The 10975-nt window shown below is 34.0% G+C and overlaps 1 protein-coding gene across 1 annotated transcript in view; it reads right to left on the bottom strand.

The window, feature by feature from the left end:
- Positions 1-373: 373 nt before the first annotated feature.
- JMY (junction mediating and regulatory protein, p53 cofactor) overlaps positions 374-10975 on the bottom strand; it is an 80440-nt gene continuing 69838 nt past the window's right edge. Inside the window, 4 exon segments of the mRNA XM_039874899.1 lie at positions 374-4790; positions 8264-8571; positions 9620-9836; positions 9838-10221. Coding sequence (XP_039730833.1) covers positions 8267-8571; positions 9620-9836; positions 9838-10221 — 906 coding nt within the window. The 3' untranslated portion in view covers positions 374-4790; positions 8264-8266.

The raw sequence follows: 10975 nt of genomic DNA, 5'->3' as shown, positions 1-10975 counted from the left end.
ATTTACAATACACTGTGCACATTGCCCAGGTAATGTAACAGTGTTAAAGCAATCCTTAAAAGCCAAGCACAGTGTGCTAGTGTTTTGCTTCTACCATTATAATATTGCACAAAGCTAGTAAATGGTGAATTGGTTTGCCATTAAAATTTTCATTTAATCGGAAAGGCTAAAAACATGTCAGTTTTATTAGCCCTGATGGGCTTTACTCATGCAAAATGATCTGTTAGCCTTCAACTTTTCATTAACTATATATTATGGTTTCAGTCTTGGCAAGACATACAGTACAATGAAAAATTCAATGAGACAGTGCGGATGCTGTCCAAGTTGAAGAAGTCAGAAATCACTGCATGAGTTGTATTGTCTACTCCTTTTGGTTCACAAATGAAGGGAAAATGCCATCTTGTGATTATGGAGACTTCTTAAAACCAATATAATTAGTATGGGGAAAAGCTAGAATAACTTGTTACACTCTTTGATAGTTAACCATAAAACATGCAAGTTAAAAGAAACCCAAAACTTCCGACGTCGAAACTGAACTCTATAACCAAACACCCATACCTTCTGTACACGTCTAAAAATCATTTAACCTGGTCCTGCCTTAACCCCCCAAACTGAGCTGCTCTTAGTTATACCTGACTTTAAAAAACGTTCCTTTAACCCTCAAAACAAATTGCTTTGAGATTCAGTGTGAAATAACAATGATAAAATATTTAATGTGTCAATCTCAGAGGTATTTTCTATACATGCACCTTACAATGTCATAATAAATGTGTTTGGAGGAGAAACATTTATAAATTTGAAATTCAATCAAATTCGTCAAATACCAAGCTGTACATTTACTATGGGCAAAACAGAAAATTTCAGAGCACATCTTTGAAATAACTCAACAGGCAAACATTTCTCTCTCTTCACCCACCCACCCCCCCACACACAGACACACACAATCCAGAGTCCCTCTCACCTTTAAAAAACCTCTGTTTACATACATGATAGTTTAGGCAGAATATAAACTCATTTCGTAGGAAAAACTTTTAAATTAGACTATATACGATAAAAAATTGCTTCATTTTCAAAGCAATTAAGCAGATATTCTTCTTTAAGTGCTTTAACTATAGAGCACTTTGCAGCAAAGTTCAGAAATACCTACTGAATTGTTCAGTAACACTAAATAAACTCAACATGCTCCAACAGTAAGGTGCTTCTACTTTCTTAACTCTCTTCCATCTGAAATAAATCTTGCTGGTCAATCCTCTAAGCACAGTTTTTCTCTATGCTAAGCAATAAATGGGGAATAAAATCTGTTTAAAATGCACATTTAACTTTATATTATCATTTAAATTCAGTGCAAGAATTAGGTAAAACTTGTTAAGGTTTCTGCTGCTTTCACTATCAAATGGTTGCATGTTAACAATGAATCTGCCAGTTTTTAAATGTTTTACAGCTGTTCAAAAAGATTTTTTTACAAATAATATGGTAGAGTGTATGAAATTTCAACTCCCTGATAAGGTCTTTAAAAACCCATTAGTACTTTACAGGTTGGTATCTGATGTTACATACATAATAATGAAATTATCAAGGTAAAAAAGAAACCCTGTATTTAGTGAAAGAAAAAACTTTGCTTAGGCTAAAAGTATTGACTTAAATTTATATATACTCAGTGAATGTAATTAAGAATGGAGTCTTAGGAAACGTATAAAATTAAATTGTATTAACTGTATACTGGTCCCATTCCAAACAGAGAGGATGCTGCTCATTAATTTTTGTTCCACTGATAAGAGTTTTAATTTTTAGTGTCTGCTATGACCAAAGTATGCTTTACAATTTAAGACATTTTATGACACAAAGTTGTCATGCCATATGCTACCAAATATTGCTACATAATTCAGCTTTGTAGAAACAAGGATATTTTCCCTCTCATTATAGAATACATTAAAGTGCTGAAATTTTTCTATAGTTTCATTTTTAAAAAGCCCCATATTCCCACTGTGGAAATACTACACCTGATCAACTATCATAGCTCTAAGAGTCCGTTTGAACATAGATTTGAAAAATGCATTTTATAGAAATGTTTCAGTTCTGCAATGGAGAATTAAGGAATGATTGTTTTTATGCTGCTCACAAACTCAATAAGCCTATAAAATATACATCAAGTAAGCAAGACAATTGTTCATCTTTTAAAAATCCTCTTTAGCCAGGCATTTCCTAATATTGTCACACTGGTTATATACACATAATTTTAGTTGCATTAGGAGAAATATTTAAAATTGACATTCAAGTGAGCAGTAACATTAACCTCAAAACATCCCAAAGTCATCATCTACTGTTTCTTTATTATAAATATACTGCAGTTGAGACTAGATTGATAAATTAACTTCTAAATTGATTCAGCATAAGCAAGCAGCTGTTTGTGGATTCTTAATATGAAAATGATACATTAACAGAAATATAACTGTCAAATATTTTAAACCATATAAATAGTACAGGCAAGTTTGGAACTGGAAATGAGATCATCTATAAGTACCATCATAACTAAATACATACAAATTTAATATTAAGGCCAAAGATCCTCATTTTATTAGGGGCAAGGAAAAAAATTAACCATGGTTACATAATTCCTGCTGGGTTCTAAAAATGCTTTAAAATTAAGATGAGGATTCAACCTGGTCATCTCATTTTGATGGACAAGTGGACTGTTGTTATTTAAAATTTTAATATTATTTCTGAGAACTCTAAAAGGTTGATGACCTACAGTAACATGCAATTTTGTGCAAATAGGAACCTGAATCTCAAAGGGAAGTGATTGTGTTAGAGAAAGTTTATTTAATAGACATATGAAAGTTCCAGTGCTTTTGCTGTTAAATACAGATCCTCCTGTATTTTTCAAAATGTCCATGAATGAAAAACAAAACATTTTATAAACAAGCATCCAAAGGCATAAAACTAATACATAATTTTTTAAGGTTTGCAAATTTGCTAAAATTTTTTTCAAATATATTAACAATCAAACCAATCATCCTTTGGGTTAAAAAGCATGCTTCAATGCTTTACTGATGGGATATGGGAAAGAAATCTTCCCCCACTCTCTCTCCAATCAAGGGATGAAGATTCAGTTGATATATCAGATCTGTATTTCTAATTTTCCCAGACAAGATGTGAGAATAGTGCTAGACCAAACCAATGTATTGTGAAAATGCTGTGCAAAAGCTCCTCGTCTTATTAATAAACATATTACCAACATTTAAGAAGAAAGATTGTTTTATATAACCTGTTGCCAGAAATTTTTCTTCATAATTATTTTCAAGGAAATAACATATTAAAGTGACAAAGGCGTGAACATTTTTTTCTATAGGAATACCAATTCACATACGTTGGAGGGCTTTAACTCTTGGACTGCTTTCTGGGTCTAGGCCAGAGAACTGCTTCATAAGAAATAAAAGTTCTTTTTGGTACTTCAGTCATTAACTCCCTTCATATAAAGGCCAAGATCAGTCTTATGCAGAATTACACTTTACAGAGGGCTGTAAACTGGGTCCAACATATCTACCTTCATTCGAGCCCACAACAGGCCAGCCGAGAATTCATAATGACTCCATTCATATAAATGCATCCGTCAGGACTCAATTACAGCAAAATCGGCCCCTAGAGCTACATATATGTTTGAAAATTTAGTGACAATAACAAAGGCTCTCTCCCAAAATTCCACTCAAAGCATGTGAAGATAGTGAAATGCCAGCTAAGGAGGCTTTTCTGCCTATTTCCTTCTGCATATTTGTAGAGCACACATTTTTCCACTGTGGAACATAAAAATAAAAACTTAAATGGTGCATGATAAAAAGACTTAAGATCTGCATCCCTATTACTGAATCCTGATTTTTGACTCTCAATAAGGAAAGTCATGTTGAGTTATAATAATCGAGCAATAGTTCAAACAAAAAAGACTAAAAATAATTTGAAGTATTATCAAATTACAAAGTATTGCTTCTCGTAAACAAAGCTGCACATAAAGGTCAAACTATTATAAATTCACAATTATGAAAAGCTATTTAAAAGCATCAAAAACTTACAAAGTGTGAGTGTGTGGTCTTCTAAAAATATGCCATGTTAAATGTATCATGTTGTGGTAAACACATTAATAGATGTATCTCCATAGTTATGTAACTATCCAGATGTTGCTGAACATCTTTATGAAAATTCCTCTGGAGATGAGTAATGTGGAAAATTTCAGTACATTTCCATCCGATTTTCTTTCAATTCCTGTCTTATAGCTATCATGATAAACTTCTTTTTCAGAGTGTTACACTATATAAGCTAATATGGAAGAAGCTCTGTAATTTTCAAGCAAATTACTAGTCAGTGCACTGAAAGATGGATTTCAAAGCAGTCCCAATACAGCTCACAGCAGATCTCTGTCAAACCAGTGTTCTTCCAACTCATAGCGACCCCTAGCTTTACTGGCCACTATAAGTACCTAAGTGGGTAGACAAAAGAGAAAGGTGGTAAAAAAAACCAAACCAAACCAAACCAAACCAAAACAGAGATCTCCTTGAATGCCTTTTCTTCACTGCAGTCAGGAACACTGCACATATAAAACTCATGTTGTAACTACCATCTATTGGAATGACTGGAAAAGTGGTAACTTGCCAATTGTGCTTCCTTTCTTTCACACCACTGAGCCAATACACTTTGGATCTAATGGAATCCAATTGTGAAACCAAGTGCTTAAAATTTTGTTTCCAAAAGAATATGAACCGATCTTCAACTGTAGGTATTTTTTCTTTTTGGTGAGTCACCTGTTTACAAACAAAATAATACAATGTATTAAAAAAAGATGACCTATTAAAGGTAGTATATATGTACGTTCCCTCATACCTTTTGCAATATCCAGGATGAATACTGATATTTTTTCTTCAAAATGACCATTTATACAGATGGTATGCAGGAGATACTTTTTTGAAAAAGGGATATGCTTATATTAAAGCAGTACAAATGAAAACAAAATTTAAATACGGATTTTGATTACTTAAAAGGTTGTATGTTAAATTAACTTTTACTCCTCTTATTCTAACATTTTATGTCAAAACTATATATTAAAAAGGGAAATACAATTTAAGTGTTTGCCTCATAAATTGCCAGTATAATAACTATTAAGTGGCATCTTTAAAATTCACTAGGAAGCAGTTTTTGTTACATTGACATTTAGAGGACAGGATTAATACTGGTCTTTAAGTGGATGCTTTACCCAGGACTTCTTAAAATTCAGAATAGTTGTGTTTGAGATTTAAGAGCTTACTTAGGCACAGAAGCATTTTTATAAAAGACTTACTTGGCAGATAAAAGCTGCCATGCACATGAATAAAGTACTTATTTTATTATAGTTCTGCATTATCTAATACTATAGCTAATGTGGCACTTAAAATGAGCACTTAAAATATTGCTTGTGTGACTGGGAAACTAAATTTTTAATTTGACTTACTCTAAAATCTGAAGCAGTATAAAATATTTGTCCATTAAATACAATTTTGTTGTTTTGCTAGGGCATTTCACTTTCCCCGCCGAATATACAGCATTCCAAGTTGAGATGTGCGATGTTATAATTTACACTAGGCAAGTGTAAGACATATGATGGATTCCAAAGACTCAGGACAAAAAAATGTAAATTACATCATGAATTTTTTTATGTTGGAAAGATGTTGACAGATACTATTTTGGGTATTCATGTAAAATATAGTATTAGTAAAATCAATTTCACCCATTCCTTTTTACTTTTTTAAATATGACTATTATAACTTTTTACATTATCACTGTGGGTCACACTATATTTCTATTGGACAATGTCATTATAATCACTTCATAAGTTCAAGGACCCTACAGGAAATAAATTAGTAACTCAATATAAAGCCTATACAATTATATGTATTTCCTTATGTTTAGAAATACCCTTCAAGGACACTGTTACCTATAGCTACCTCTTGGAAGAGGCAGGATGAGGCACAACAGGGGACCCTTGACTTTTTATTTCATGATGTTTTGAGAAAATTAGCTGTTCAAAAAGGTAGGTAATTACATTAATGATTTAAATTCCATAAGAACGAAGTCAATTAATAATAGGAAATACAAATTATAGCCTTTTTAGCTATCTGTAGATAAGTTTCTAAAAGTTCAGAGCTTTTAAAAATGATTTCCTAAGACCATACACAAGCAGTAATCTATAGCTCTTTTATTATTGCCTGCTAAATCTGTGGAGATTACAACTAGTCTATGGTTTGCTTCTAGTATAGAATACATTCAGTCTTTTAAAAGTGGCTTTGCAGATATCTGAGCTCATACATTTTCTGGAAGTACTTCGTTGCTTCTCTCAACATTATACTACATACATCAGCCAAAAAAAAGTTTCAGAAAATTTTCAAAGTGATATTCATCATGAATATATTCTTAGCATCTGATATAACGCTAAATTAACAGCCAAAAGATATAAATAATGTCCCAGCCACTGGAATATACAAAGTGCTGTTGCAGCGTATATGTGTTAGGCAATCAGGTGGGACGGAAGAAGACAAATAGGGATAGGCTGGCCTGGGCAACTGCTGGCAGGCCATGCACCCTGACTAGGCCACTGTAGGCAACTGTAATAAAAGAACTAAATACTCTTTATGGGAAGGCCCAGCTGTGGGATTAACCAGTCAGTGCTAAAATGGTAGTTTCAGGCATAGGCTTAGCAGCTCACTGAGAAAGAGACAAGGCAATAAATAGCAAATACTGTAATGTGGGAGATAATCTACACACACCCAGTATGGAAAAGACTCCCAGTCAGACCTGAGTCTCTAAGACATACTGAGTAGACACACTGATATATTTACATCCCTCTACGAAGCATAGTATACGTATGTTTAAGCACAAATGGTCTGAAATTATTTTGGGATCCAAAAACATTAACTCATACAAAGTGACTGATAATTAGGGCCTCTATAAAAAAAACAGGGAAAAGGGATACCAACAGCCCAAGACCTGTGGCAGGACAGTGGTACTATGGAATGTTGGCTGAAGCATATTAAAGTTAACCACAACCACTTAACAAGAAGAATGTGATTTTTTTCATCCATTTTGTTAAGCTATTGATCGCAGATGCTGCTGGGGAGGGGTATGGTTGAGAGTGTAGAAGAGGAACATTTTCCTGATGGACCCATGCTCCAAATGACCAGGTAAAATTGCTTTTAGTAATATTTGATATCGAAAATAGTATCTAAGAACATGTTATTAATATAAAAATTAATGACAGTTTATATATTTTTTATATTAAATCTTCAAAATCCAGATGTATTCCTGCATATATACCAGATCTACTTGGTCAGAATCCTTGAGAGTGAAGGCCAGGAATCTGCACTTCTAATAAAGCTTTCCAAGTAATTCTTAAGATCAGGCACATTTAAGAATCACTGTGCTAACAAATAATTTTTTTACTCCTTTACTTACTCCCTCCAGGACTGTGAGTCTTCCCCGCTTTGGTGAATGTTGTGAAGATATATACTATTTAATTTATAGTGTGTGTTATCTTTACTGATTTTATATATTTAGCATAATTTGTACTTTACTTTATAATTAGCTTATTAAGATATACTGGAGTACAACTCTCTATTACTTAGGAGAATGCCAAATGTATAACCAATACCCACAGGGTTACTCATTAAGATATGTACATATATATAATTTTTACATATTTATTATGTTAACTACAATTTTAACTAAATGATGCAGTACCTATGATGAGTCTTAAAATGGTAAATCTTAGATTTAAAGGCTTAGAAAGCTAAATAATCAGACAATACAACAATTTTTCTAGACTTACCTTAGAAAATTCCTTTGTGGGCAGCTAATAAGATATTAAAATTCAACATGCATAATAGTTTGTAATCAAAATACTTCAGTTAGAAAAAGCTTTTTCTGTTTTCGAAAGCTAGAATAAGACTGCCACATTACTAGAATAAGACTATCCTCTTTACTTGGAATATGGCTGTACTGCAGAAATTTTTAATGAGTGAGAGATAAAAAATAGGATTTACATAGCAACGTCTTTGAAAAGTGCTTCTCTATTAAATTTCTATAAGCTACAGAAGTAAAACCTGAAGTTTACAAATTTATGATCCAAGCTATAATTGAGCTGTATAATAAATAATAAACATCAGACTCAATACAATAGAAGAGATCCCATCATCCAATATAAAAGCTGTATTATCGAATGCTACTGAAGAAAGTTAAGACCATTTACTTGTTAGTTCTCCCAGTCTGTGCAAGGCAAAGCCTCTTCTTCATCCTCCGACTCAGGGGATGCTTCTTTGATTCTTCTCAGAGCTTCATGGATACTCCGTGTTAGAGGGTCTGAGTCAGGAAGAAGTGTGAAGGATTCTCTCAAAACCTCCTTTTGTACTTTCTTCAATTTTACCCCCTTTCTTATTTGTGCCAAGATATTATTGTCATCTTCATCAGGAAAAGGAGGCAGAGTTCGCTGTTCGACCTTTTTCAGATGAAAACTACCACGCTTCAAGGAAGCTAGCACCTCATCCATGGGTGAGCTCACTTTAGAGAATGAAAGAGAACAATTAGTTAGGATCACACAATAAGTCAAACTATATAACCTCTAGACTTTAAGACCGTGATAGCCCAGGATACTGGAAATACCATCTAAAAAATGGACCATGATGTGTGGACAGGAGACTGCCAGAGCACATGGGATCCCAATTACGCTTATTAAAAAGAAATCCCAAGACTCAAGTTTCATGTCAGGCATTATTGGTATTCTTATCATTTCCCATGTGAGGTATGGGAACAGACTGGGAGCTGGGAGGTGGTCGTTAGCAATATCCATAATGCAGCAGCCCAATCTAAATTCAGACAGTGACTGGGTTACACTTTTAATTTTTAAAAAATTAAATTTTGGTTCATTATAGTGATTGTGCTTTTTTCTCATTTAGTTATTTTACATATGAAGTTCTACTTAGGTTATAGTAAAAAAAATATTTTTCAGGATGGTTAAATGTAATATACAAAATGTTCTATATAATGTTGTCCTTATGCAAGTTACAGCTCCTTACGAGCCAGGGTTATTTGGTTCTTTTAAAAAATAGCTTTAAGGCATATCTGACATGCAATAAATTGTACATTACTCCTTAATCTTCTTTGCTTCTTTACACAAAGAGTATACCAAAGCCCTCAATAAATAAGCAACCAAATGTTACACTGTTCTGCCAATGTCATCCTAGTGTGATAGTCCTGACCAGATGGCTTACCTTTCTCATGTGAATACCTTTATTTCACAGGTTTAAAATCAGACTTTTAACACAAAAGGAGCCACCTACTATGTAGTACCAAATAGATCAAGTATCACTTCAGAAGCTATATTTTTAAAAACATGCCTAACAGCTAAAGAAGGTACGCATTTCTGTGTCTATACACATTTGTCAATGTGGGTTGGTAAGAATTCTGCATTGCTGTGACCTTGAAAACCTGTTTGCTAATATCCAAAAATAATATGTTTTAAGCTTTGTAAGGTTCTATACAATAAAAAGTCCTTTGATTATGCCTCACTTTATTCAACAGATGACACAAAGATATCTTTTTAACTTACCTCTCCTCCTCTGTAAACCTTCAGCAGTCTTTTTGAGCTTCTTCCTGGCACTGACCAGCTGGCTACTGTCAAACAGGTGTGCTGAAGGGGCACTCGCAGACTTAGGGATCCTCTTCTCATTCCCCTCCATTCTAGACAGACCTTGCTCCAGTGTCTCTGGGTTGTTGTCCCTAGCAAAAGGGAGAGGTGGCGGTGGTGGGGGAGGAGGAGAAGTGATGGTGTGGTGGAGGTAGTTGTTGAGGAAGAGGTGGTGGGAGTGGATCTGTGGTAACAGAACCTGGTTCAAGGTCAATATTATTCAAAAGTGGAAGAGAAACAGTGGGAGGCAGTTCCAAGGTAACACCACTGAGAGGTAATGAAGTGGCTTCAAGTTGTACTAATGAAGTATCTTCAAGTTGTCCAAGGCTTCGGGCTTTTGCTGTCTGTGATGACCCAAGTTTGCCTCTTCCTTCCTCCACCTCTTCACTTTTCTCTTCTACCTGAAGTGTTCCTGGTAGAGAGTCGCACTGGTCCTCACAGGGCACAGGACTGGCGACACCTGTTCCTCTTGCATGAGTCAATCGCAATCTGGTGGATTTAAGTATGACTTGACCAGGGTACCTCTGAAAAAATCAGAAGTTAGCATAACTGGTTAAATTATATTAAAACTTATGAATAAATGACTATTTTCTCCTTCAAGTGTAAAATGTTATTTTGGAGCTTTTGTAATTTTCAGAGAAAATTCTTTAATGAAGTTATACAGAAAACCAGAATACCTTTCAGTTATCACTAAATTCTGTATTATTTATCAAATCCTTTATCAGGGTCTTGTTCCCTTATCCACTTAAGAAGTCAGCTGTTTGAAATTACCAACATTAAAAAAACTCTTTACTAAATAAAATTATGAATTCAAATGGAAAAATAATAATAGTGATGTAAACTAGACAACATAAGTATCAAACATATATGCAGAAAGCCAAGGAACTATTATTAGTTTCTTACATGTTATTTTTAAATGCTTACAGATAAAATTTTTTGGACTACTGATATACAGAACTCTCATTCTACATTTTTACCACAGTAAAAACTATCATTAATTAATTTACTTTACTCAAAGTTTATCCTTGTATTAAGGACCCTGCCCACCCTCTCAACCCTTTTTTACTATAATACTAAGAGGACTTGATCAAAAGCTTACTTTGCCTATAAGAAGATCCCTCACCACAGACAGTGGAAGTAAGGCTCCTTAGTACTTTAACAACCAAAACCATTCAGCTTAAGCACAGTTCCAAGGAAATATTTAGCTAATGTGAATCAGTGTTCAGAGTCGTGGGTTAGCCTGGTAAGAGAACTGCTGAAGCATTTCTCATGTATGTT

Source organism: Pteropus medius, unplaced genomic scaffold (genome assembly GCF_902729225.1).
Source record: "Pteropus medius unplaced genomic scaffold, Ma_sr-lr_union100, whole genome shotgun sequence".
Taxonomy (NCBI): Eukaryota; Metazoa; Chordata; class Mammalia; order Chiroptera; family Pteropodidae; genus Pteropus; species Pteropus medius.
This window is presented reverse-complemented; position numbering and strand designations above follow the sequence as displayed.